Source organism: Danio rerio, chromosome 3 (assembly GCF_049306965.1).
Source record: "Danio rerio strain Tuebingen ecotype United States chromosome 3, GRCz12tu, whole genome shotgun sequence".
NCBI classification, from domain to species: Eukaryota; Metazoa; Chordata; class Actinopteri; order Cypriniformes; family Danionidae; genus Danio; species Danio rerio.
This window is the reverse complement of record NC_133178.1, coordinates 56199170-56226961: the sequence shown is the minus strand read 5'-3', so window position 1 is coordinate 56226961 and position 27792 is coordinate 56199170. Positions and strand designations below refer to the sequence as shown.

Here is a 27792-nt window from a genome sequence, read left to right as displayed (position 1 = left end):
CTACAGCGTGAGAATGAGAAATGAGCCTCCTCATTATTTACTTTCACTTTCACTCCTGTGGATAGGGAAACGTTTTGTACACACACACCCATTAGCATATACATAATAAATTTAGACTGTTAAGCGCAAAGATCTGTTTCAAAACTATTTCTAAATTCAGTTCCAATTTCCAGAAAATGAATAAATGAACAAAAATAACGAAGTGTGTTCAAAAACACACTTAAAAGGTTATATCCTAATACACATGCTTTGCCCTATATGGTCTAAAACCTGACAGGTGGACAAATCTAAGCTTGTTTTTAATAAAAAAAAAATATGCATATAATAAATAATACTTCTAATAATATTAACATTATACCAAAGCAAATTGTTATGAATAACTGAAAAAGCCTCCCGAGATAAACAAGGCATGAAAGTTTGTTTTTTATATTTATGTAGGCTAGAAAATAATATGTTTTGTAATATTTTAATCCTTTAGATTTATATTCTATAGACCAATTACCATGTTTGTAAACATTCAGCAACCGGGAGCCCCAGCATTTACAGTGAGGGAATGACATCAGATGCGGTGCAGAGTTTGTTGTTGTATTAGAAATAAGATATATTACTTACATATTATATATATTATTTACATAATGCTTACAGCATATTATAACAGCTCGTCGCCCAGTGACAAGCACAGTGATTCAGCAAAATTAAAATTAAAGTGAGCGGCGTTCATCTGACAGCTCCATTTGTGATAGCTCCCTCCCAATAAATATTGGATAAGACGAAATGATCAAGCATCCAGCCCGAAATATACAATCTCATTGAAGCTCCGAGTGATTTTACAAGAGAGAAGTTAAAGGTCTACAAGTCTTTATATGCCAACAATTTTGTTCTTTGTGGTCATGTGCAAGAAATAATGCTCCATGATGACCAGAGCTAAACACAGAGATTCCACCTAGCCAAAGACAGGGAAACAAGACAGAGCTAACGTTATACAAGCCCAGGGTAATTAATCACCAACACGCAAAACGACTGCATTCTAACAGAGAACTTCACCTGTACGGCAGGGTATGTGAACCTACACATAGAGGTAAAGTTGGTTTTATATTCGCACATTCAGACTTTCTCCTTAATAATATAATTCCAAAATAATATTATTTGCAAACTCTAAATAGCGAAATCATATTAGCAACAGCCAATGACTATCAAAGTACAACATTGTTCACAGTCAAATAAACAGTGCTAATGTTGTTTTCAAGTCACACCTGCAGGTTTTTTCAGACCGAATATTCAAAGTGCCGTGGTAAACAATATAGGGAGTTTGTCACAAGTTGTCACTGAATGAATGTGTGAATATAAAACCAAGTTTACCTTAATAAACATAACTGTCACGTTTCATTCTTAGCATTCAGTGTCCGCAGTTTAATTCACCATATGTAACTGTTTTTGCTGAAATCATTTTCATTCAAAAAACGAGTGATGTGTATGATTCAGCATAGCGTGAACTGACCTGATATGACATGAGAACTGCAGAGTCCAGCATTTCTAATTAGCTCCTCACTTCATTCAGCTCCCATTTAGCCAAAGACTTCTGCAGTCAGTATTAAAGCAGTGTTTGGTGTATTGTAAAAGTTAAGTTTTCTATTTTTGGACTCAAATTCGGCATCCTACCACACAAAACAACATTTTTCCCATTGCAGCCTGTCCTTTTTTTGCAACCGGGGGCCCGTGTAACATCATGTGTGACGTAGGTTGGTAATTGGTCTATAGGCTATATATAATTATTATATCCTATGTATCCTTAATATTTTAATTCTTTTTCATTTGTAAAGATATTTGCATATTGCTCAACATCCTGTATGTATTAAGCAGTTTGTAATCGAGGCGCACAACTAACCCGCTCTGCGCTAGACTTAAGACCGGCTTTGTTTTGGTCTATATAACAATCTATTAAAGTTTCTCAAAATAGCAACGCACCAGCAGTGCGCCTCAACACGCCTCCTTTTTTAAACCAGAACGCCTATGGGCGCACATATGAGCGCAAATGCATTTGCTATTCAAACAGTGTGGTGAAAAACGTCAAAGCGACTCTTGCGCCAAGCTGAAACTAGCAAACAACAATTGCGTCTAACCTTGCGCCGGGTGTACAATAGGGCCCTCTATCTTCTGTTGAGCACAAAAGAAGATATTTTGAAAAATGCTGACAATGCTGACAATGCTTGGTCCCACACAATTCCTTTATGTTGTTCCAACACAAATTGATTAATTAATTAATTATTATTATTATTATTTTACAAATTTAAATAAAATAATTTAATTGTCCTCCCCCCCAAAAAAATCTAATTGATTCGACTCATTTTAAATATGTTATTTATGTATTCATTTATTTATTTTTGAGTGAAAGCAGTGAAAGCCATTGACTTCCATCAGTGTTAATTTTGACATCAAATTTTGATTTAGTTTTAGTCGTAGTCTTTTGACTAAAAATCCATTTTAGTTTTAGTCATATTTTAGTCTTCTGAATCATTTTAGTTTTAGTCTAGTTTCAGTTGACTAAATTTCATACAATTTTAGTCCTCTAAATCTATTCTGCTCAAATGTTGATGTAATTGCAGCCAATGTCTAATGTGGATCAGTTACTTCTCAAATCACACAACAAGATAAATTCTTATTAGAAATTTTTCCAAAAAAAATCCCCAATCACATTCACATCTCATTTTTATTAGTCTACAAAATGTCAGTATTTTTTTATTATAGTTGTAGACATCATTCATTAATTTTTATTTAGTTTTTGTCTAATTTTCATTGGTAGAAACTTATGACGGAAATTTTTCGTCAACAATATTAACACTGACTTCCATAGTATATGTTTTACCTATGTTTTTTCATAGCATGTGAACATTTTTCAGAATATCTTGTTTTGTATTCAACAGAAGAAAGACATTTGTAAGTTTAAACCCTTAGCGGTTTGTAAACGATGTGTAAACTTTTGTTTTTGGGTGAACTATCGCTTTAAGAATGATGTCCCGACTGATTATAACTAAATGTTTTGTGCTGGCCATACATCAATACCAGCCAAGTGCCTCAGGAAACCTTCACATCCATGTAACCAACCGTGTTTCCTGTCTGACTTTCCAGTAAATAACGCCGGCGTGGGTTTGCTGGGCCCTGTGGAGAGCATCAGCATGGACGAGATGAAGCGAGTGTTTGAAACCAACTTTTTCGGCACTGTGCGCATGATAAAAGAGGTCATGCCGGACATGAAGAAGCGCCAAGCGGGACACATTATCATCATGAGCAGCGTCATGGGCCTGCAGGGTAAGCCGGACATGCCAGGCTTTTAAAGGCTGACTGAAACCTTCTGTGTCCAATGGGACAATAGAGGCATTGAGCTGTGGAGCAGATATGGCACATATGGTTTGGGTGACTGTAGGAGGGCAGTACTGTTGGCTTGAATGTTTTGTTTGTTGAACTCTTCTGCAGGTGTGGTGTTCAATGACGTCTACACCGCCTCGAAGTTCGCCATAGAGGGCTTCTGCGAGAGCATGGCTGTTCAGCTGCTCAAGTTTAATGTCAAGTAAGTAGTTTTGGGATGTATGGAAAGTTAAAAAATGAATATATATATATATATATATATATATATATATATATATATATATATATATATATATATATATATATATATACACACACACACATACATACATACATACATACATACAGGTAAAGTAAAAATTATAAGCCCTTCTGTGAATTTTCTTTTTCAGATATTTCCTAAATGATGTTTAACAGAGCAAGCAATTTTTTACAGTATTTTCTATAATATTTTTCCTTCTGCAGAAAGTCTTGTTTGTTGTATTTCAGCTAGAATAAAAGCAATTTTTTTTAAAAACCAGTTTAAGGTCTATATTATTAGTCCCCTTAAGCATTTTTTCCCCCAATTGTCTACAGAACAAACCACATTACACAATGATTTGCCTAATTAACCTAACTTACCTAATTAATCAAGTTAAGCTTTTAAATGCCACTTAAGATATATACTAGTATCTTGAAAACTAATAAAATTTTATGTACTGTCATCCAGTGATGTTCCAAGGGGTGCTCAGGGGGCTTAAGCCTGTATTAAGCCGGCTTAAGTATTGTCAAAAGATGATCTTTTGGAAAATGTTGCACTTCAAAAAAGTAAATTGGTTGTATAAATTTTATTTATTATCTAAGTACTTAAAGTTACCACATACATCATACGCATTCAACTTAACGCAGTTTTTGTGTCGGGTATTTAAATAGTTGGCTGTTCAGCAGTACCTGTTTCTACCAGCAGGTGGGAGTGGGATTGTTGTTACACGGCAAATGTTTAAAAAAAAAAAAAAAAAACACCACTGCACTGTTGTTTGTTGCTTGTTAAGTGTGACATCATGCAAAGCGGCTTCCGGGTCCAACCGCTATATCAAACTGTATGGGGGCACTCATCAAATGGTAATAATAAACATTTACAAACTGATGTATTAATTTTAAAAATCACGATCACTATATATATATATATATATATATATATATATATATATATATATATATATATATATATATATATATATATAGATAGATATATATAGATATATATAGATATATATATATATATATATATATATATATATATATATATATATATATATATATATATATATATACACACACACACACACACACACACACACACACACACAATTATTTACAATTTTGGTATTTGTGATGCAGCAAGCCCAGAGACTGTTGTGTCCACCATGATTTTATATACAAAAATTTCACTTTAAAAATTCACTTTAATGTGTGACATGACTAAAAAGTGGCCATAAACAAATATTTTCTCTATTCAAATAAGAGGCAGCTTGGACCCGGAAACATCACATAACAAGCAGATTATACACCTGTTTTGTGAAACTGAACACTTCTATCTAATGATGAAGCTTAATATTTGTTTTCACAGTAAAAAATGTGTGTAGTTTTAGGGAAATAAAATAACTGTGATCAATAAAATGTGCATAATATCAATTTAAATACATACATTTAAATACAAATTATCTCTACAAATAGATATTTAGACATATTTTTCTTGATATGATATAGCCAGTCACATCTCTTTCTGTGATAGTTTAATCTTTATAGCTATATTCTATGGTAACATGCTATGTCAGTTAGCATCGGATTATAAAACGACTTTATTCTAATGAAAACACCTAAGATGGCTGGAAGAACACATATAGACCATTTATTGTAACAGTCATGTAAATGATCAGTTAAAGCCTTTCTATTTTTATTCAACTTGTTTGGGACAAAGCCCCTTATCCCTTACGACCCTTGCAACGCCACTGTTGTCATCATGGCAAAGATAAAAGAATTAGGTATTATAAATTAGTTGTTAAAACGATTATTTAGAATCGTGTTTTACAAAATCTTATTTGCATTAAAGAGAAATTTGGGAAAAGAAATATAGAGGGGGGCTAATAATTCAGGAGGCTAATAATTCTGACTTCAATTGTATATCTAAGTCTAACTTCAATTTCTTAATTTATATAGCACATTTAACTGCAGGTTAAATTGCCCATAGTGCTTTACTTAACACATAGAAATGTACAATATTCAATTGACAAGTACAAACATTAAATTAAGAACATTCCACGACAAGCATTTTTTAGAGAATGTCAAATGCTAAACTGACCAAATGTTTCTTCAGCTGTGACCTAAAAATCCTCTAAAGATGATGTATCTGGAATGTACAGAAGACGACCATTCCATAATTTTGGTCCAACCACAGCAAATTCACAGTCCTCATGATTTTGTGTTCAGACCTTGAAACAGTCAACAATGACTGTTTAAACAAAAAAAAAAAAAATTGAAGCTGATATTTATACATGACACAAGAGTTAAATAAAGAATATTTTCATTGGTGTATGGATTGTTAGTATCAGGCAATATTTGGCTGAGATATTATTTAAATATTTGGAATCTGAAGTTTTAAAAAAGTCTAAATATTGAGAAAATCGCTTAGAATTTTGTCAAAATTTTATTCTTAGCAATGCATATATCAAAAATTGAGTTTTTGATATATTTACAGTTAGAAATTTACAAAATATCTTCATGGAACTTGATTTTTACTTAATGTTCCGATGATTTTTTGAAAATCATTAGATCATTTTGACCCATACAATGTATTTTTGGCTTTTAGGGTAAGAGCTCCATCCCTGTCTAACTTAAGACTGGTTTTGTGGTCCAGGGTCACAACCAATGGTGGAAAGAGTACTGAAAATCCTACTTAAGTAAAAGTACCATAACTTGCCCAAAAATGTATTGCAAGTAAAAGTATCTGTTGTAAATATTACTCAAAGTATGACTAAAATGTAGCCCTTTTAAAAGTACTCAAGAGTATAGAATAGTGAGTATTACGCTGTAAAAAAGCTGATGCATTTACATGTCATTTGTGGATGTGTGTAAGTGTTACATTCTGTAGTGCATTTAGTTATTGCCCAGCAGGCAGCCAACATCATAAGATGTTAACATTAGATTAGATTTAGGTTGTGATTTCGGGTGACCAAAATTCAAGGTCTAGTCAACATCTAAGGACAATGTTATTTTGACAACCAATAACAATGTCAAATGACATTAATATTATGTTGATTTTAGGTGACCAAAGTGGCCAAAATCAACATTGAGCATACATCCTAAACTCATGTTGACAACAAATACTGACATTTATTTAAAATATATATATAAACTGATGTTATTTTATTATTTTTACAGCAAATTACCAAAATAAAAACTGTGACTGATTAAAACAGAATGTATAAATGTTCACTGGTCAAAAAATAAACACTTAAACAACACAAAGTGTTCCCTTTATTTTTTGATCAGTATATATATGTTTTTTACATTAAAGTTGCATTTAGAGGTTTAGATTTATATATTTAAGTCATTACAATTGTTTTCAAAGAAATAGCATTATGAATATAAAGACAAATTGCAGTGGTTCTCCAGCAGAGGGCCAAAGAAAGCTTCTAGGTGGTCACTAGATTACATAAAGATATGTAAATTAATGCATTGTTAATAAAGGGTTAGGGTTATATAATAGCCAGCAAGGTCTCTTTAGTTGTTAATTCAACTAACAGTTAGAAAATACATTTTTATATTTATTAACCTTTTTTGGTGTAGGTGTTCACATTCACTTTATATGAACTATTAACAGATTCCACCTTTAATCTTAAAATCCATTTGTAAATGTGGTTAATATTATAATATAATATAATATAATATAATATAATATAATATAATATAATATAAACTGTAGACACATTGTTTATTGTTAATTCATGTTAAGTAATTTTTTTATATATTGAATCATTTATAGCAATAAATAACAAATTATAACGAATTATAAATAATAAATAAAATAATTTTATTGTAAAATGTCTTCAGTATATTTATAATTTGTCTAACCAATTTTTTAGTCATCACATTATTTTTTTTATTCCTACATTACTATTGTCTTTTTTAAACAATACCATTCTGAAAAAAAAATTATATGTAACATATACTGTATTCATCCACCCCAGAGTGGATGGAAACACCCCCAACAGCACGCAAGGGTTAAAGTGATAGTTCAACATTTCTCAGTATATCTTCCTTTGTGTTCAACAGAAGAAAGAAACTCATATAAGTGTTAAAGTAAATGCAGAAATGTACAACTGCAGTGAACTATCCCCTTTTATTAATTTCTTTTTTTATTTACAAGGCACTAAAACACTCTGCACTCGGCGTAAACAAGTTTTTATAGTCTTTCTGGCAGTGCTAACGTAACATTCCATCTCTCTCCTCCAGATTGTCTCTGATAGAGCCAGGCCCGGTGCACACAGAGTTTGAAACCAAGATGATGGAAGAAGTAGCCAAGATGGAGTATCCTGGAGCAGATCCAGACACAGTCAGATACTTCAAGGATGTGTACGTCCCGTCATCCATTGACATCTTTGAGGCAATGGGACAAACACCAGATGACATTGCTAAAGTATGTGCCACAATTTAACAGTAAACTTTACACTGCACTTTAAACATTTAACACTAGAACCACCAGGGTAACGTTTTTCTGTGGCTGTTTTTCCGATTTACAATAATTTAAAAACAGCATTTGGGATGGAAAAAGTCAGCTATATCTGGCAACACTGTTGAGAATACATCAAACATCAAATAAAAATGCATATTTCTAAGTACTTCTTTGGTCCATTAAGTAACAAATCACTTTGTACAGTGTAAATATATATTAAAAACTGAGCCTTTATAAGGTCAAATGAACCTATAATGCCTTCGTTATTGCTGTTTTTTATAGCTACTTATGTTTTAGTGTTTTATGTTGCTAGGCAAAGCCTTTCACCCACTGAGATAACAGCAATCAGTTTTACTCTCAATCGAATAAATAAGGATGGCAAACAGGTATTAGAGGCTATAAATGCCATGAGTTGATATAAGGGGTGAGTGATCCAAATTACAGAAATTACAGACTAAACAGGGCCAGAGTGGGACTTCTTTTTTAGCCCTGGAATTTCAAGCTTTAGACCAGCCCACCTCTTAAATGCTGACATTAAAAATAACGTCATTTCCAATTCAGTTTCTAATGACACTATCACGTCTTTTTCAAGGAAACAGCTGCTTTAGAACTTCAAATGTTTTTCATAAATATGAGAACATTAAAGGGTAGCTAACATTATTCCAACATTATTCTTTAAAACACAGGTGTCAAACTCAGTTCCAAAAGGGCCGCAGCTCTGCACAGTTTAGTTCCAACCCTAATTAAACACACCTGATCAAACTAATTGAGTCCTTCAGGATTGTTTGAAACCTACAGGTAAGTGTGTTGGAGCAGGGTTGGAACTAAACTGTGCAGGGCTTCGGCCCTCCAGGAATTGAGTTTGACACCCCTGCTTTAAAACATCACAATGTCCTTTCCTGCAATATCTGAATATATATTCTGTGCAAAATTCCTTATAAATATCCCGTACTTTTCAACGGTGGTTACAGAAAAAATTAAATATGTACACCTCTTAAAGTAACCCAAATAGTATTATATGTCTTAACGCTAAAAATAAAAATAAAATAAAAATACTGAAGTGAGGTTCGAACTCGGGTCTGCACCATCGTAACATATCGTATTGACCACTGGACCACTATGGTGCTATTATGCTGTGTTTGATGACTTAATCTTTTTCTCCCCTTTTCAAATTTCTGATCAAGTTATGTCAGATTTATTAATGTAGTTAATCGTCTGATTTTCATTGAGCAGGTGAAATATTCATTAACATTAATTATTCGAATTCTTATATTTACTAAGGTGGCGCTGTTTGGGGTCATCATTAACCTGAAGGCTTTATTTTGCTCTCGGGGCTGCGAGAAAATAAATAAAAAAAGAGCGGAGCTGCGGCAAAATGATGAATAAAAAAGTGAGGCTTTGGTCAAATAAATAAATAAATGAAAAAGTGTGACTGCTAAGAGTGCAAGCAGCTAAGGACACCGGCCCTTGCGGCCAAAAAAATTCTCCCAGTCCTCCCGATTAGCCAATCAGGGCCTGAGACTAAAGATAATCATTTTAAGACCAGCAAGAACAAACTTAAACCAGAAACCAGCATTAAAAGCTAGTGAAGACACTTACATTAAACTATTATGTAATATGCTTTAGCAACATCTAAACAGCATGCAAATAGGTTAAGTTTACCCATACAGTGACTCCTTGTGGTTCTGGTGGGTGTAATTTTGCAAAGTAGGATGTGATATTGGATCTACTGTATGTTGATCCTAGAATATAATCAATACCTAACCTTAAACCCAACCCTAACTGTAAATTATTCCCAAAATCAAATAATAGTTCGAAAACAATGATGTAGAAGCAAGGGTGTAGATTTGCTCTCGACATGGGTGGGGACATACAGTGCTCAACATATAAAAGTACACCCCTCACAAATTTCTCATTTTAATTCCTATTTTTATAGGAATATTTGTGCATATGCATGAGATTAGCCAGTACTGAAGCCAAATCTGAAGCTTATCTAACAAAAATAACTTATGCCAATAGTCCAAAAACTAGTGTTAGGGTTAAAAAAATTGAAGAGAAACAAAGATTTTGTTGAAATTTTGTAGTTTATAATTTCCCCCCAATATTTTGCTTGAATTTAAATGAATTATCTTCCTATTTCTAAAGACGATCAGTGACTTAAAACATTGTTTTAATAAATAAATCTGTTTAATAAATCTGTTTTGTTCAAATGCTCCAAAATATATGACCTATTTTCACTGAGAAATGGCTACAAATATTCATTTCCTAAAATTGGGTGTACTCAGTTATGCTGAGCACTGTACATCCCTATAGCGAATGGATAGAACAGAACAAATTCTCTTTCATGCTTTTTTAAAAAGCTTTAAACACTTAATAATATAAATAACAATTAATTAAACCCATCCCACGCTGCAAAAGTCAAATCACGTGATTGGAGAATCTGGCTTTGAGGAGGTATGAATGTAGAGTATAGAATATAGGGAATAGAGAGTTTTATCCTGATTATTATTTTTCAGAATCACAAAGACAAAATCAAAACTGAATTTCGATTAACTGCACAGCCTTGGTTAATATCATTATGTTGGACTCCAAGTAAACGTGACTCTTTGAAAACTAGCTACTTATGTCCACGTCTTGTACAGTAAAGGAAGACTGGAAAATCTCCTTGTTTTGCTGTAATTACAGCATAAATAGTGGGGACAGTTCAGTAATTGCTGAATATTGGTGGGGACACATCCCCTCCGTCCATGCCAAATCTACACCCCTGTGTAGAAGTACATAACCCTTAGACCCGTTGCCAGCCTGGTCAAAGGGGTGGTTCTTTTTTCTCAAAATATGGACCTTACAAACCTTATTTTATATTTAATTATGAGATTTAAATAGATTTTAAACACTATTTTTATCTGAATTAGCTTGTCGGATGGTCATCATAACCACACTTTTTGATGCACCAAAAAAATTTCCTTAAGATTTATAATAAAGAAATATTTATTTTTAAAATACAAATTTATTAAATCTTATATCATTAAAAAAAGTAACCCATTTTTTATTAAAAACAAGCCTATTGTTAATTATTAGGCAAATTATAAATAACAAATTGGCCAGCACATTAAACTTTATTCAGTCAGAATTTTTTTATTCTGTCATTTTGCCGGCAGCTAGCTCTCTGCATCTCTCACATGGTCACCCACTGACGCTAAGCAGGGCTGCGCCCGGTCAGTAACTGGATGGGAGACCACATGGGAAAAGCTAGGCTGCTGCCAAAAGTGGTGTCAGTGAGGCCAGCAGGGGGCGCCCAACCTGCAGTCTGTGTGGGTCCTAATGCCCCAGTATAGTGACGGGGACTCTATACTGCTCAGTGAGCGCCGTCTTTCGGATGAGACGTTAAACCGAGGTCCCGACTCTCTGTCGTTAAAACTCCCAGGATGTCCTACAAAAAGAGTAGGGGTTTAACCCTGGCATCCTGGCCAAATCTACCCACCGGTCTCTGTCCATCATGGCCTCCTAATCCTCCCCATATCATAAATGGCTTTATCACTCTGTCTCCTCCACACCAATCAGCTGGTGTGTGGTCTGGTGCAAAATGGCTGCAAAATCATCTAATAATCTTTTTGTTATATGAATAAGGTCCAAGATTTAGAAATAAATGTTACTTGTAAACTGTTTTCTCTATTTTTAAACAATATAGTAGTAATAGATGACCCACTTATGAAAGATTGTGTGTTTTCTTGCACAGCTGGATGTTGAAAATACTTGTTTGCATTGGTCAAAACAGATTAACTTAAGTCATGATAGCCAACACAGAATTCGGCTTGGTCTTAAAGCCTTTGCGATGGGTTATTTTCACTTTTGGGATGACATAGCAGTCAAAATAGGACAAATAAGCTCATGAATGGCACAAATTTTGGTTCTTTTGAACCACTCGAACCCCTCCTGGCTACGGGTCTGACCTTAATTGTAAGCCTAAACTGAACATAATCTTATTTTTTAATTCTGATCGGCTGATTGAAATGTTGTTCCAGGATCAACAAACTGTAGATGTTGATCCAGAAACATGTCCCACTCTGTGCTTCTAGTCTTAAATCTATTTAAATATCTGTACATTTTGTGAGTGTGTGTAAACACTAAATCTGTTGCCATTATTCACCAGTGCACCAAGAAAGTGATTGAAACCAGCCAGCCAAGATTCCGCAACCTGACCAACAGCCTCTACACGCCTATTGTAGCAATGAAATATGCGGATGAAACTGGAGGTCTGTCAGTGCAAACCTTCTACAACCTGCTCTTTAACTTCGGCTCACTGATGCACATATCCATGAGCATCCTCAAATGCCTGACATGCAACTGCCTGCGCAGACGCACCATATCTCCAGACTGAAGAGGGCAGCAGCGAGTCAAATTTCCCTCAGTTAAATCAGGACTCTACAAACTGGAGAACGCAAAACCTCAACAGAGTTTTCCACCATTAACACACAATATCTCTTTTCAGAAGGACAGCGTGCATGTATTGTGTTAGTGTGAATGCCGCTGTTCATCTAAACATCTCAGTTACTGTAAAACCAGTAGGCTGGTTAAGTTATTATCATGATGAAATATTTTACATGTGCTTAACAATGATAAATGGAATCAAACAGTGCAAAATGACAGACCAGTTCAAAAGCTAATTGTGATGCTTATGATGTTCATGATTTAAGTGAGAAGTAATCACATAGCTGCCTTTTTTGTACTAATGATTCACATTGGAATGCATCTGATGTTTTATTTGGTTATTTTGTTTTTCTTTTTAAGTCTTTTTTTAATATTAACTTGAACATTTTAGGTGGTCTCGAAGCTCTATTTAAAGAAGTGTTGATTCGGAAACTGAATAACTCATGCGATCAATTTGCTGAAGCCTGGGTGTGTATTAAAGTATAGTTTGACATTTTTTTATTGATTATATGACTCATATTCTAATTGTGGTTTCATTTTCTTGTTTTGAAATAATTTATTAGCTCCTTGGGAGTCTTAAGTTTAGAAAGAAACTGAAAAATTTGTTACCACCGGTAACCACCAGAGGGCGACAGAATACATCAGCAGATTAATGCATTGGCACACAGGAATAATATGGGATCTCTGGTCTCGTTTATTACAATGGGTGTTTCACAACTGGAAGGCTGGATATGTTTTTTTTTTTATGCTGGACATTTCTTTTGCTCTCAATTTTTGCACAATGATTTGTGGGTAACTGGAGGTTAGTCTAAACTTGATGCTTTCAAAGCAGATAGGGTGAGAATCAAAGGCTGCTTTCAAGGATACTTGATTCATCCCAGCAGGCACAGGACATCAACATGACGTCAGATTGACGTTGTCCCCCTTACGTTGTTTAAAAATGAAAATCAGGTTGACGTCAGAACCCAACGTCAGGCTGATGTCAATGTCCGACATCCGACAGACGTTGCATTTTAGTTTCAACACAAATATCAACCTCTAATAATGTTACAGCTTGATTATGTGTGGACGTTACCAACATGACGTCTATCAGACATTGGATTTTGATTGCCATACCTAAGGAATTATTGTCAGTTTTTGAAGTCAATCTGACATTGGTTTAAGACACAGGTGTCATTTCCAGTTCCTGGAGGGCCGCAGCTCTGCAGAGTTTAGTTCCAACCCTGCTTCAACACACTTACCTGTAGGTTCCAAACACGCTTGAAGGACTCAATTAGTTTGATCGGGTGTGTTTAATTAGAGTTTAAGCTAAATTGTGCAGAGCTGCAGCCCTCCAGGAACTGGATTTAACACCCTTGGTTAAGATGTTGATCTAATGTTGGATTTTGGTCAATTTCCAACCCTACCTAAAATCAACCAAAGATCAATGTCATTTCATGTCAAATTTGGATGCCAAAATAACATATTCCTTAGACGCTGGCAACCTAAATCTAACCTATTATTAATGTCATATGACGTTGTGTGGCTGCCTAGATCTGTAGACTTACATTTGAGAAAATAACCATGGCTATATACAAATATGTGTCCCTTGTAAGTGAAATACAGTACACGAGAACACAGTACACAGCATAGCACAGCACAACACTGGTACTGTAGGTAACATGGCAAATGTACTTTTGGACCAAATTCATATTAAACATTCATACTCTACAGAGCAGCCGTTTTCAACTTTAAGTCTGCTTTTCTGAAGAGTTTTGCTCCAATTAAATTTATAGTAATTCTAAAGATTACTTGAACTGGATCGAGTATGTTTGATTAGGGTTGTAGCTAAATTGGGAAGGTACAAGTTGAGAACCCATGATCCTTAATAATTTTTTATAGTAAGTATTAAGTGAATTCAGGTTTATAGCGCTTTTACAATGTGGACTGTGTCTAACCTGCTAACATAGAAGTTCTATGAAAATCCAGTTTTCAGAGTTTAGTTTAGTTCAGTTCAGTGTGGTTTAAATTTCATTGCTGAATGTTCAAACACTGGAGAGCAAATCCATTAATGTGCAGCTCTACAAGTCCCAAACCAAGCAAACCAGTGGTGACAGTGGCAAGGAAAAAACCTTCGCCAACTGACAAAGTGAAGGAAAAGAAACTCAAAAGAAAGCAGGCTCTGTTGGGCACACCACTTTTTTTCCTGGCACTTAAAGTACTTAACCCAGGGATGCACCTGGAGGGCCACTGCCCAATAGAGTTTAGTCTCAAACCTAATTAAATGCATACGATCAACCTAATCAAGTCCCACAGCAGGAGTGGGCAACTCTGACCCTAGGGCCACTGTCCTGCAGAGCTCAGCTCAATTTCTAACCAAACACACTTAAAATATATATAACATTTGCTTTTAAGATTGATTTACAAGTATAGACACACAAGATAGTTCGATTAGGGCTAAACCGCTTAATCAGGGGTGTCAAAACTTGCTGAGTTTAGTAAATAAAGGTTATTACCCATTCTGGACTCACCTCTGTCCTAGAAAAGGCTTTTTTGAAACCTGCACAATGGAGATCAGCTCTGATCTGGACATTGCACCCCTGACTTCCTCTTATTGATGTATGAATTTAGATGCAACAAGTGTTTGTTGGGTAGAAGTAAATCAAGTTAGGTCCCAAAGTCAGCAGAGTTAAAGTCCATGTGGATAACATTTGCTGTGTCTATCTTTAAAGGCTTATTCCAAAGAATCAGGAAAAAAAGCATACAATAATTTCACAAGGTAATAAAAGTGCATTCTATAATGATTACTTTTCTGAAATGAGACAATCTCACATGTATACAGTACATGTATGAAGCCAACAAATGCAACCTCCGAAGGTCACAGCCTTCGAAATAAGACAGAACCACTAAGCATGTTTATTCATTATTATACAGAGTACCAGACACCCTTGGCCATGTGTGCTGTTTTAGTTATATAGCCAAGCTATTTTTACACAAACAAAAACTAAGAAATGGCAAAACCCAGAACCTGAAAAAGACGAGCAATACTTGAAGGAGATAGTAGTGACGGAGACAGCAAGAGGGGCCAAACGAGTGCATGAGTACATTCCGACGCACTGCAGATTGGACAGCGCACAACCGGCCAATGATATGTTGATGGATATAAAGAGGTCATGGCCTAGTCCCCATCCGCCACCCTCCCTTCGCACCCCCAGCCCTCTCACACACACACTGCTTTGTGCGGAGTGAGAGAATGTGACCTGGTTCCCATCCCTGAGGAGCTGTGTTAATGACAACCTCTCCAGACAACATTGAGCATCCCTTTCGCCTCCCCCACCAGCTGTCCCTCTCAGCCGCACCACCTCAGCAAGGCGCAGCCTGCAGATGGGCTGCGCAGAGTCCGTCCAGCCATCCTCCGGAATCGTGCAAACAGGTCCTTGCTTTTCCACATGGCGGCAAACATACCCATCACAGACAAATGCAAGGACATTCATGTAGAACCAATGCCGTCCCATGCAACAAGTCCAAGGTGCGCAAGCGGGAGCGTGCGTTCCAATACATGCATATGTGTGCTTGTGTGTCTTCATCAGAGGCGACAGCTCAGTACAATGGGACAAAGAATCTGTCAATCACAATCAAAAGGGAAATGGAAGGCAGTCCAGAGGGGGAGGAAGGAGCCGCTGTGTGTCCCGAATCTTTGGACGGGATGTGGGCCATGGAGCGCAGGGGGTTGGGGAGTGCTGCGGACTTGTGGGATGTGTCTGATTTTGGAAAACGAGAGCATTCAATAGGGGACCTCTTTACTAATTGAGCGATTGCAAGAGTTACAAATCTCGTTAAACAAGACCTTTATTCTTATCGGGCTATTGTGGAGTCGCAAAGCAGTTATGACATAATCAGCTGCAGTATTGTCTTGCAAGGGTTCGGACTGAGCTATGGGAACAGCTCGCAACTTTCACATGAGCAAAACAACAGCAAGTTCAATCATACATATTTCAGAGCAGGCGTCGTTTGTATGCCTGAGATGTTTGAGACTTGGAACAGTGAGAGTGCGTAGGCTATTATCTTTGGCGTGCTGGTTGTCTGACACATTCCGGCAACATCTGGTCTGTCCATAGCCTCGGTCGTCTCTGGTTCAGCCCTAAAACAAGCTCAGCCTGCCGGGGAGAGGCACAAATTGTCTGAAGGTCGTCTGCAAGTCTCTGGCCTCAGGAGCTCTGCAAGAACAGCAGTCGTCTAGACGCTCTCATCATGCTCATCTCAAGAGAGCTGCTCTTTTGAAGGGCCGCTGGAGAAATGAAAGGCCGCCAGTGTGGTGTGGGCTGTGCCCAGATGCTGACGGATCAATAACCAGTTCATGTTTTCGTTAAGGTTGTCTTACAGGTGGTTTCCTGATGCTGCTATTGTGATGCGGCTGTCTCTATTCAGTCATTATACCAAAAAGTAGGCTAAAGTTGGCGTTTTCATTTAAAAAAAATAGGAGGGGGATGACATGTTGCATATTGGAGTACTTTGAGGTCTTAAAGTTTGAGACTACTAATAAGATACACTATTTTCTCTTTTAAAAATGTATTCTATTGTGCTAAAAACTAAAATATTACTATACATGTCAGAATTTGTATTTGGTTTAATCTCCTCTTGATTTAATGATGGCAATACTGTAACTCTAATGTTGGAGTAAAACCTGACGGTTGAGTTATAGCATAATTTGAGAATGATTCCTAGGGTAACTTGAGTTTCAAAGGTGTTCAAAATTACCACCATTACAGCTTTATCATTCATTCATTTTCCTTCGGCTTAGTCCCTTTATTCGGCCAACTTATCCAGCATGTGTTTTACAAAGCAGATGGCCTTCTAGCTGCAACCCAGTACTAGGAAACATTCAAACACTCTCAGACAGGCTGTTTCTCAATATACGTTCTTCAGGGGTCTTGCGTCCTCGTGTTCTTGTGTAACTTCATCATCAGCTGCCAAGGTTCAGTTTAAATACTTAAGACCGCAAGAACGGAGGATGCGTGAAACTTCCCGGATGTGTTCTTGGTATTGAGGACGCACCGATGCAGACTTGAGCTCCGATCTCGCTCTAGAAGTCCCAGAAGTCATTGCGACTGGAGGTGGGAATCGCAGCATTTTATTTAGATTTATTGTTAAAGTTCAGAGATATCACTTATTTATCTCAGGAGTTTCCCTAAATGAATATTCCCTCTGAATCTCTTCCCTAAGTGAATATAAACATTACTATGGACATCTTAATAACGGAATAAACACATTAAGGGTGTTTGTTTGCTGAAATTCATCTGTTTTATTTATATTGTGCAACGTATATTTATAATGTTTTTATGCATAATATATATTTTGAAAAGGGGAAAACAAAAAATGGTTGTATGAATGCTGTAATGTTTATATAATTTTTCATTTAAAACATGTGAAGGTCATGTAACCCTCAGGAACAACACAGCATCTCATTTTTCACAGAACACGTTCTCTGTTGTCATGGTCTCCCAAGTTCGTTCTTCCGAGGACATTTGGCAAGACTGGTCTTCACAAGAACACAAGTCCGTTCTTCGCGTTCTTGGAATTGAGAAACAACCACACACACACGGCCATGTTTGTCTACCAATTCACCTATACCGCATGTCTTTGGACTGTGGGGTAACCAGAGCCCCCGAGGAAACCCATGCCAACATGAGGAGTACATGCAAACTCCAAACAGAAATGCCAACTGACCCAGCCGGGACTCAAAGCAGCGAACTTTTTGCTGTAAGGCGACAGTGCTAACCTTATGTTGTTTTTTTCCAAATTGTAATATTTTTTAAAATATTTTATCAAATGTTGGTTTTATTGTATTAAACACTGTAAAGAATCGTTATACATCTTGGGAGTTTTAAACCTCAATGTATACCTAATTCTTTACATGTATGACACATTTCCAAAAGGCACACTAATCCCTAATGGTCTTGATGTTACATTTTAGACCAGGGGTGCCCAAATTTAGTCCTGGAGAGCCAGTGACCTGGAGACTTTAGTTCCAACCCCATTCAGACACACTTAAACCAGCTAATCAAGCTCTTTCTTGGTATAACAGAAACTTTTAGGCAGGTGTATTGAAGAAAGTTGGAGCTAAACTATGCAGGACACCATCCCTCCAAGACGTTTTAGACAGTTACATCTTCCATTTGAAAATAACACCTGGATTTTTTTTCCAGTTATACTTTTAAAGTCAGGCAAATTGATAAACCCTTATCTTAGTAAGACAGTGCACCCAGAAATTCACAACCCTCTCTTTTCTTTCTTTTTTAAAACTTTTGTGCTGCAGTAGATTGGTAGATTAATCATTTTTCAATGTGAAAATGTGAAAGATGTTTGTTTAATATCTTTGCAAATTTATAAAAAATGTCAATTTTGAAAATATATACGCAGACTTTGCTACTTTAATTGGTGCTAAAGGTGCTTCAACATAGTATGTATAATACTTTGTTGAAGCACCTTTGGCACTAATTACAGTCTCGAGTCTTCTTAAATATGCTACAATATTTGCACACCAAGTTTGTCCAGTTTCTCCCATTTCTCTTGCAGTACCTCTCAAACTCCAGCAGGTTGGATGGATGGAGTGTTGGTGCACAACCATTTTACGATCTCTCCAGAGATGTTCATGGAGTTAGGGCTGGGCTCGCACACTGGAAAAAATTATTCAAAGATGATTCCTTGGATTTACAAGGTTGTTGATTTTATTATAACATATTATTTGGGCTGAATTTAAACAGACACATCAAGTTAAACATTATTAAATTTAATTTGTTTTAATTCAACACAAATAAATTGTTTGCAACAGTTCTACATTCAGGCGATGCAGTGGCGCAGTAGGTAGTGCTGACGCCTCACAGCAAGAAGGTCGCAGGGTCGCTGGTTCGAACCTTGGCTCAGTAGGTGTTTCTATGTGGAGTTTGCATGTTCTCCCTGCCTTCGCGTGGGTTTCCTCCGGGTGCTCCGGTTTTCCCCCAAAGTCCAAAGACATGCCATACTAGTGAATTGGGTAGGTTCAATTGTCCGTTGTGTGTGTGTGTGTGTGTGTGTGTGAATGTGTGTGGATGTTTCCCAGAGATGGGTTGCGGCTGGGAGGGCATCCGCTGCATAAAAACTTGCTGGATAAGTTGGCAGTTCATTCCGCTGTGGCGACCCCGGATTAATAAAGGGACTAAGCCGACAAGAAAATGAATGAATGAGTTCTGCATTCAACACTTTTTTCAGCATCCTCACAGCTGATGCTGATCCTCCATACTTTACCGTGGAGATGGCATTGGCCAGGTGGTGAGTGGTGCTTGGTTTTGTCTAGAGAAAGTTAAATCTCCGTTTCATCAGTCCAGAGAATTCTCATGGTCTGAGAGTCCTTCAGGTGCCTTTTATCAAACTCCATGTGTTTTGTCCATCTTTACACTCGACCATACTGGCCGTGCTACTAATATGGTTGTTCTTCTAGAATCTAGATGGATTTTTCCACAATTGTTGTTGAATATCTACACTTGCAAAGACTTTTAAACTAAGTTAACATAAATAAAAAATAAATAAAGTACCCAAATTGGCACATACTGTTGGGTAATTTTGTTATGCATTTTATGTTAATTTGACGGGTGATGCAATGGCGCAGTAGGTAGTGCTGTCGCCTCACAGCAAGAGGGTCACTGGTTTGATCCTCGGCTGGGTCAGTAGGGATTTCTGTTTGGAGTTTGCATGTTCTCCCAGCGTTCGTGTGGGTTTCCTCCGGGAAAGTCCAAAGACATGAAGTACAGGTGAATTGGGTAAGCTAAATTTGTCCATGGTGTATGACTGTTAATCAGTGATGGGTTGCAGCTGGAAGGGCATCTGCTGCGTAAAACATAAGTTAGCGATTCATTCCACTGTGGCGACCCCAGATTAACGGGAGTAAGCCAAAAAGAAAATGAATGAATGAATGTTGATTGTTAACAATTGTTGTTAACAACAGGAAAGGAGGAGTTGGTTTTTATTTTAGGGTTCTGGGATTTTAACAAGCTAAAGAAACCTTTTACCATTTTAAAGATCACACATAGATATTGCTTGATAATATTAGCAAGTTAGCAAGAGTCGATGAGCAAGTAAGAGGGTAAAAGATCAGGTAGTTCTCAAGAGTTCCCCTTGGTAAAGGAGGAAAAGGGGGAGACGGGGTGGATAGGGGGATCAAAAAACAAAGATAAGGTAGTAATACTAGATGGGCTATTTATAGTGAGTTTGGATTAATCCGATTGGCTTTCTAATAATTACGGATTGAAAACCAGCACACAATCAAATCATGTGCTCCTCTCAAAATTAGTTTGTAAACCTTCACCTAGAACCATTTGGTCTAAAACAAAACATGGAAGATGTTTTGGAATATTTAGATAATAAATAAAAGTCTAATAAGTTTACAACAACATCAGTATGAGTGAATGACAACATGCCTTGACTCCCTCCCTTAAGTGTTGTCTTCAGAGAAGTGATAAAAATGAGGTCTATACTTCAAACAAGATACAATTTGCCAGCAGAATAAGAAAAATAAACAGTTTAAAGGGGAAAAACTAAGTTTATTTTTCTGCCCCTATTGGTCCAATGCTTTTTAGTGCTTTAAGCATGGACATCACTTAAATTGTAATTAAGCCTTAATTTCAGGTCTTGTTCTAGGATGTTTAGAAATTTCCTCTACATTAGGAAAATGATTTTTTGATTAGGAAAATGATTATTTTGAGGTTAGCACAACACCTGGCACTCATTACAGAGTATCCGCTGGCTCAAGCACAGCCTGTGCCAGTGTAAACAATGGGCTAGTAAAGCACCCAGAGCTATCTCTTGTCTCTCTCTCCGCATGCCTGCTAAACAACACAGAAATCAACAAGAAATAAACAAACATGTTTTCAGAGCTCACTGTTGGATCCTTCTGTGCGATCCCTCATCTACCGCTACCAACCGTCTCATCTGGCAAGTGTGTATAAAAGTTTTAATGTCATTAAACACCAGTTGTTCGTTTCGCTTCCCCAGGGATTTCTGCAAACCGAAAACTTCCGGGGGTTCAGATGACCCTGATTAAAAAGACTCCATCTTCTGTTCTACAATTAACCTCATCAGACCTCGGTGATTGTGCCAGGCTTGGGTGACGAGTACAAGTAAACCGCTGCCACCCAGCCGAGACGACATACGATACCCCTGAATTTAATGCAGACCCTAAAACCAAGCCTTCAACCCAACCCACCCACAGACAACATAGACTCCGATAAACCCCTATGCTTTTACGGCCAATCCCGGGATGAAAGGAAGAGGAGGAGAGTGGTGTCAAAAAACGAAACTGCACTAATCCGCTGGGCTCAACTGTGCATGCAGGTAACAGGCAGAGATTGTGTTTTCACTGGATTTTAAGTTTCTCTTGCTGCATCCCAATTTGCCTACACTATTAACATTTTCCCGTACAATCTACAGTAATTTTACTGCCAGCACTTTGCCAGTAAATTATTGTAAATCAATTTCAGCAAAATACTGTATTTACAGCCCCATTTATCTTGCTGTATATGTAGCTACAGAATTGTATGTTTATCTTTTCTGTAAAATATACAGTAATGTTCACAAAGCAAATTTAAAATACAGTAACACTATAGCTTTCCTACAATAGTAAAATACTGTTTGTATTATAGTTAAATAAACTACCTGACAAAATTTATTTAGAAACAACAAATAATAACTTGACTTCTAGTTGATCATTTGGTATTAGAAGTGGCTCATTTGAAAAGCAAAGGCCCCTAGATTACACTTATTTTACTAAAATAAAGCATGACCATGCCTTGATTTTTAATGATTTAATTAGGACAGTAAGATCTTACTTTGCTTAAACAAAAGTCTTGTCACTTAACAGAAATAATGTACAGTATATAGAGGATAAAGTCATGCTGCAGTTCAAAAAGAATTAATTTGGTGTATGACTCCTATGAGCTCGCAGGGCTGCATCCTAACATTTCTGCAATGACTCCAACAACTTCATAAAGTCATCTGGAATGGCAAAGAAAGCATTCTTGCAGGACTCCCAGAGTTCATCAAGATTCTTTACATTCATCTTTAATGCCTCCTCCATCTTACCCCAGACATGCTTAATAAAATTCATTTCTGGTGACTGGGCTGGCCAATCCTTGAGCACCTTGACCTTCTTTGCTCTTAGGAACTTTGATGTGGATGCTGAAGTATGAGAAGGAGCGCTATCCTGCTGAAGAATTTGCCCTTTCCTGTGGTTTGTAATGTAATGGGCAGCACAAATGTCTTGATACTTCCGGCTGTTGATGTTGCCGTGCACACTGCAGATCTCTTGCAATAATATAACCCCAAACCATGATTTTTCCTTCACCAAACTTGACTGAATTCTGTAGAAATCTTGGGTCCATGTGGGTTCCAATAGGAATTTTGCAGTATTTGTGATGATTGGGATGCAACCGAAAAATCTACCTTCTGACACTTTTCCAAATGATCAACAAGAAGTCAGCTTATTATTTGTTGCTTTTACAACTGGGATCGACAACAAGACATTTGTCAGGTAATGTACTGTGTAAATACAAAAACATTAACACTGTACTAACACTATATCCTAAAAGTATGTATTTTTTGTAAAGAACTACTTTTTGAGTGTGTAACAGAAGAGCATGAAATCGACATTAATGGACCGTTATGTTGCTTAGTTACACGCCCTGTCAATCATCTTGTCACATTCTCCAAATTCCTTTTATAATTAATTTCCTTACATATTAGAGATTTAACTGGGTTTTAATTTGCAATGTGTGGGCAGAGAAATCACTGCAGGTGTTTTATGCATTCATAAGCCAAACAGGTCTTTTTAAAAAAAAGTTCACATTGCTAATGCTTATGAAATATAATAATAATAATTAATAATTCTTTACATTTATATAGCGCTTTTCTGGGCACTCAAAGTGCTTTACACAATGGGGGGATCTTCTCATCCACCACCAGTGTGCAGCATCCACCTGGATTACACGACGGCAGCCATTTTGTGCCAGACCACACACCAGCTGATTGGTGGAGAGGAGACAGAGTGATGAAGCCAATTATGATATGGGGAGGGTTAGGAGGCCATAATGGACAGAGACCAGTGGGCAAATTTGGCCCAAATTGGGGATAGTTTAACAACAATGACTCTTTTTCGAAGGACATCCTGGGATTTTTAACGACCTCAGAGAGTCGGGACCTTGGTTTAACGTCTCATCCGAAAGACGGCACTCGCTGGGCAGTATAGAGTCCCCGTCACTATATTGGGGCATTAGGACCCACACAGACCGCAGGTTGCTGAAATAGCAAAAAATGTCAGCAGATTCCGTCTGGCCCTACATATCAGTCATCATACACTTCATATCATAAAAAATCCTCACTTCATATCATATCAATTATCATACACTTTACTGAAGTAGTTACTTTATTTGAAATCAAAGCACATTCCAAATAACTTTTCCAGCCTTTAAATAGTTTAGCCTTCTCTACCCTGTGCCTTTCTACAACTTTATCTCATTTCTTTTCCAGGGTATAATGTGAGTAAATGTATAGATTTTCACAGGTCATAATAGTTTTCTTTAGGCACTGTATTATTTTAAAGTTATTCAAACATCTTTACCGAAGCTTCTCTGCTTTTCACGCCATGTTTGTAGTTTCTTAACACAGTTGTTGCCCTGGTTTTATTAATGTCTACCCTGATCCCAACACTAAATGTATAATTCATAGGAAGATAGAAATAGTAATTATTGTTGTAAAGTATCACAAAGATTATGTTATAAAAATTTGTGTATCTGCAGTTGGATCCCTTCGGTTCACCCTTTTTATATTCATATTTGTAGTTTTATTGAATTCAAGTTCAAGGCACAATGTATGGACCCTTTTCACAAGACTGTTATGAAGCACTTCAAATCCTTGAACGTTTTTATTTTATATATCATTTTTAAATGTACGAACATTTTTGTATGTAATTATGTATGTATGTATGTCTGTATGTATTATATAAGAATAACAAAAAACGAATTACCACTAGTGCGAGGTGTTTTAAACATAGCATCTATTGGAAGGACAGTAAATTTGACGATGTTCTCTCTTCTGGCTGCCGTTACCAGTCTTACACAATTTTTTCTTTTTCTTAAAGTCTTGATAACACAATTGTGGAGTTTTTTTTTATTACTTTAGAAGATAGGATTGTGAAAACTAATTTGTTGCACTCTCCAATTCACTGTGCTTTAACTATGACGACTTCCGATACTAAGAAACCTGGAAATTTGAAAAGAGCCCATTCATAGAAACAAAAAAATAGTAATTGTTGTTGTACAGTGTCACAAAGATTATGCAATATTGATGTCCATATCTGCAGCTGTATCCCCTCTAGACCTCTAAATCACATTCAACGCTCAATGTATTGTGGGCAATACTGTTTGGAGTATGGACAGATCTGCACTTCAAACTTCTACCAGAGATTTTGACCTTACAGGTAACTAACTATGGAATAGCCTACTCATTTTACACATTATACATACACTCACCGGCCACTTTATTAGGTACACCTTACTAGCAATGGCTTGGACCCACTTTTGCCCTCAGAACTGCTTTAATCCTTCGTGGCATAGATTCAACAAGGTACTGGAAATATTCCTCAGAGATTTTGGTCCATATTGACATGATAGCATCACGCAGTTGCCGCAGATTTGTCGGCTGCACATGTATGATGATGTTTCACCACTTTCCAAATGCGCTCTATTGGATTGAGTTCTGGTGACTGTGGAGGCCATTTGAGTCCAGTCAACTCATTGCTCACTGGATATATTCTTTTTTTTCGGACCATTCTCTGTCAACCCTAGAGATGGTTGTGTGTGAAAATCCCAGTAGGTCAGCAGTTTCTGAAATACTCAGACCAGCCCATCTGGCACCAACAACCATGCCACATTCAAAGTCACTTAAATCACCTTTCTTCCCCATTCTGATGCTCGGTTTGAACTGCAGCAGATCGTCTTGACCATGTCTACATGCCTAAATGAATTGAGTTGCTGCCAAGTAATTTTCTGATTAGAAACTTGTGCTAACGAGCAGTTGGACAGGTGTACCTAATAAAGTGGCCGGTGAATGTACTTTCATTTGGGATATACTAATTCTAATTTCCAATACAAATCAGGATAGTCTGCTGATTGGGACACAACATCTCTCTCTCTCTCCTGTCTTTTCTACTCAAGGTAATTATTGGCTCTCTTCTTGCTCCTGGTGATCATCCAAACCACAGGCTCTGCCAATAACCCTCCCTACTCAACACCTCGCTCTTTCTTCCCACTTTTATTCACCTGTAGTTTTTTTTCTTTTCTCAGACGGGACACATTCCTTCATCCCACAACTACTCTTTAGTGAAAAACAGTTTCTTGTTCCTCTGCTCCCCCCTCTGGGAATGGTATAATTTGTTTTTAATCCTCCCTTTACAAATGTCATATAAAAGCAGCCCAGCATCACACTTAGTTGCACTAGTTTGTCTGTCAGTTTTTAACTAAATATGAGGAAACACAAGACAGGATGTTCTGTGATTTTCTCTTGTAGAGCATTAAGCCAGTTATTGTTGTTTTTTCACATGATTATCAAATTTGCAGGTTTCACAGAATCTTTTAGTTGTTCCAACTGCTTTGGGCCCTTTGTAGCCTGACACTCTTCAGAGTTCAGAGATCCTTGATCATCTGAGAGGATGATCCTGTTGTCGGTGTACTGGAGGTGGATTACATTTCAGTGCTACAGTGCAAAAAAACATCCGTAAATTAGAAGTTTTCCATATTTTGAGATTCATGTTTTGATTTTGTTTTTCTATTTATGCTTTTAAATAACATTATAGGACCTAGATCTTTCTTCCAACAACTTTAAACGCTGAAAAGTTTGACAAAGTGACTTTTACTTTTTTTTTAATAGTTTAAAGTGGTATGTTGTCTGAGTTGATGGTCTATATTATGGTACAAAAACCTTGTATTAAACTGCCAGTTCATTTTCTGTTATTGCTCAATAAGTCAGTGTAAAATAACGCATCAATAAAAGTAACTGTAGAGTTGAATTGTCAACATTAAGAGTCAATAGAGCAGAGATCAAGGTTCCATAATGCAATTCACAACCATAAATAAACAGAAAACACTTATATGACAGGGTTTTTAATTATTAATTAAGAAAAATTAAATTAAATTAAAATGAACTATTAATTACCAGATTTTAGTTTTTTTTACAGAGCAGGATCTTGAAAACTGTAAGAAATGCTGCAGTTAAAATTTGTAATTTGGTTAACACAGCATTTCAACATTATAATCTGTACAGTGAATAATAATATTGACTTTTTATCAAATAATAATCATATTGATATTAATCGATACAATTGATATCATATTAATAATCAGATTGACTTTCAATCAGTTTTTTATCAATTTTTATCAATAATCAATTGACTTTTCAGAGTTCCCTGCATGACATTTTACTTTTTAGGATTTTTTTTTAAAAACTTGGTTCTTTTTAGTCGTTTTTCGTCAGTGATGCACATTCGAGTTGGTCACACTTTACAATAAGGTTCATTAGTTAATGTTAACTAATGCATTTACTAAAATGAGCAAACAATGAACAATACATTTACTACTGTATTTGTTCATGTTAGTTAACGTTAGTTAATGAAAATACAGTAGTTCATTGTTAGTTCATGTTAACTCATGGTTCATTAACTAATGTTAACAAGCATGGACTTGGATGTTAATAATGCATTAGTAAATGTTCGATTATGATTAATAAATGCTGTACAAGTGTTGTTCATGATAAGTTCATGTTAGTAAATGCAATAACTAATGAACCTTATTGTAAAGTGTTACCTTCGAGTTTTATGTTACATCTAAATTTGCTAAATAATGTTTGTAGCATTATGTTAGTTTCACATGTGCTTCCATAATGGAATTTAGTAGTTGTGTGAATGACACTAGCCTTATATATATATACACTACTGACAAAAGTCTTGTCGTCGATCCCAGGAGTAAAAGCAATAAATAATAACTTGACTTCTGATTCATCATTTGGAAAAGTGGCAGAAGATAGATTTTTCAAATGAATGAGTTGAACTACATCCCAATCATCACAAATACTGCAGAAGATCTATCGGATCCCGCATGGACCTGAGATTCTCACAGAAATCTGTCAAGTTTGGTGAAGGACAAGTCATGGTTTGGGGTTACATTCAGTGTGGGGGCATGCGAGAGATCTGCAGAGTGGATGGCAACATCAACAGTTTGAGGTACCAA

The 27792-nt window shown here is 36.5% G+C and overlaps 1 protein-coding gene across 2 annotated transcripts in view; it reads left to right on the top strand.

Moving 5' to 3' along the window:
• The window catches only part of rdh8a (retinol dehydrogenase 8a), a 33103-nt gene extending 20102 nt beyond the window's left edge, over positions 1-13001 (top strand). The window contains exons 2-5 of one of the 2 annotated variants that reach the window (XM_021469280.3): positions 3127-3306; positions 3472-3565; positions 7858-8041; positions 12228-13001. In XM_021469280.3, the coding sequence (XP_021324955.2) occupies positions 3127-3306; positions 3472-3565; positions 7858-8041; positions 12228-12455 (686 nt within the window). In that variant the 3' untranslated portion in view covers positions 12456-13001. The remainder of the gene's footprint in view (positions 1-3126; positions 3307-3471; positions 3566-7857; positions 8042-12227) is intronic. The other variant, NM_200707.1, reaches the window with a different exon arrangement.
• The last annotated feature ends 14791 nt before the right edge of the window (positions 13002-27792 follow it).